This window comes from Salvelinus sp. IW2-2015, linkage group LG26 (genome assembly GCF_002910315.2).
Source record: "Salvelinus sp. IW2-2015 linkage group LG26, ASM291031v2, whole genome shotgun sequence".
In the NCBI taxonomy this organism is placed as follows: Eukaryota; Metazoa; Chordata; class Actinopteri; order Salmoniformes; family Salmonidae; genus Salvelinus; species Salvelinus sp. IW2-2015.
This window is the reverse complement of record NC_036866.1, coordinates 2,015,221-2,015,908: the sequence shown is the minus strand read 5'-3', so window position 1 is coordinate 2,015,908 and position 688 is coordinate 2,015,221. Positions and strand designations below refer to the sequence as shown.

Sequence of the window (688 nt, the reverse complement as noted above, 5' to 3'; positions counted from 1 at the left end):
CTTTTTGCTCAGCTCCACATATGCATTGTTGACTGGTTTTAGTGCAAATAATTTCATGGTGAATTACAGTAAAGACATTCTAGAAAGATCTCGGGATTTTTATCTCAGTTAATTTGAAAAGATTCAAAGGCACTAAAAGGCAAATCATTTCCAGTTAAGTCAGTTTGACACCTTACCTCCTTTACCTATACCTTACCTCTCACCTCGCTCTATCAAAATCCACATCTGTGATTGACAGGTTTTAGCTTTGAGCTGTTTCACTGCTCGTATGGAAATGTATGAGCATAGGGGAATTCTCAACCTTGAGTCAAATAAATATATACAAAATTCCTATCCAGTACCAGCACTAAACATATTTTTTAACCTTCTCCACCCTCTCCCTAATATAATATGGCTTCACATTCACAAATACTCAGAATACATTAAAATAAAAAGACTGTTTTAATTCATTAACCAATTTGTTAATTTAATGTCCATTTCCCGTGTGGTCCCCAGGGCTGTGACTCTGAGATCTCGTCCATGGTGAACGAGGCCCACAGGAAGAGTGGTCAGTGTCTGGCCTCGGCCCTGCAGGTCATCAGCCACCTGGCGGCGTTGACCGGGACCCAGCTCCACGTGACTGAGCTGTGGGCCGAGGCCACGGGCAAGGTAAGACCACATCGGTCTCTCACTTGCGCCCCCCCCCCCC

At 43.8% G+C, this 688-nt stretch overlaps 1 protein-coding gene across 1 annotated transcript in view; it reads left to right on the top strand.

Annotated features, from left to right (window-relative positions):
- Positions 1-688, top strand: part of LOC111952662 (kinesin-like protein KIF14) — a 34,577-nt gene that overhangs the window by 25,800 nt on the left and 8,089 nt on the right. Inside the window, 1 exon segment of the mRNA XM_070435371.1 lies at positions 496-648. Within this exon segment, the coding sequence (XP_070291472.1) occupies positions 496-648 (153 nt within the window).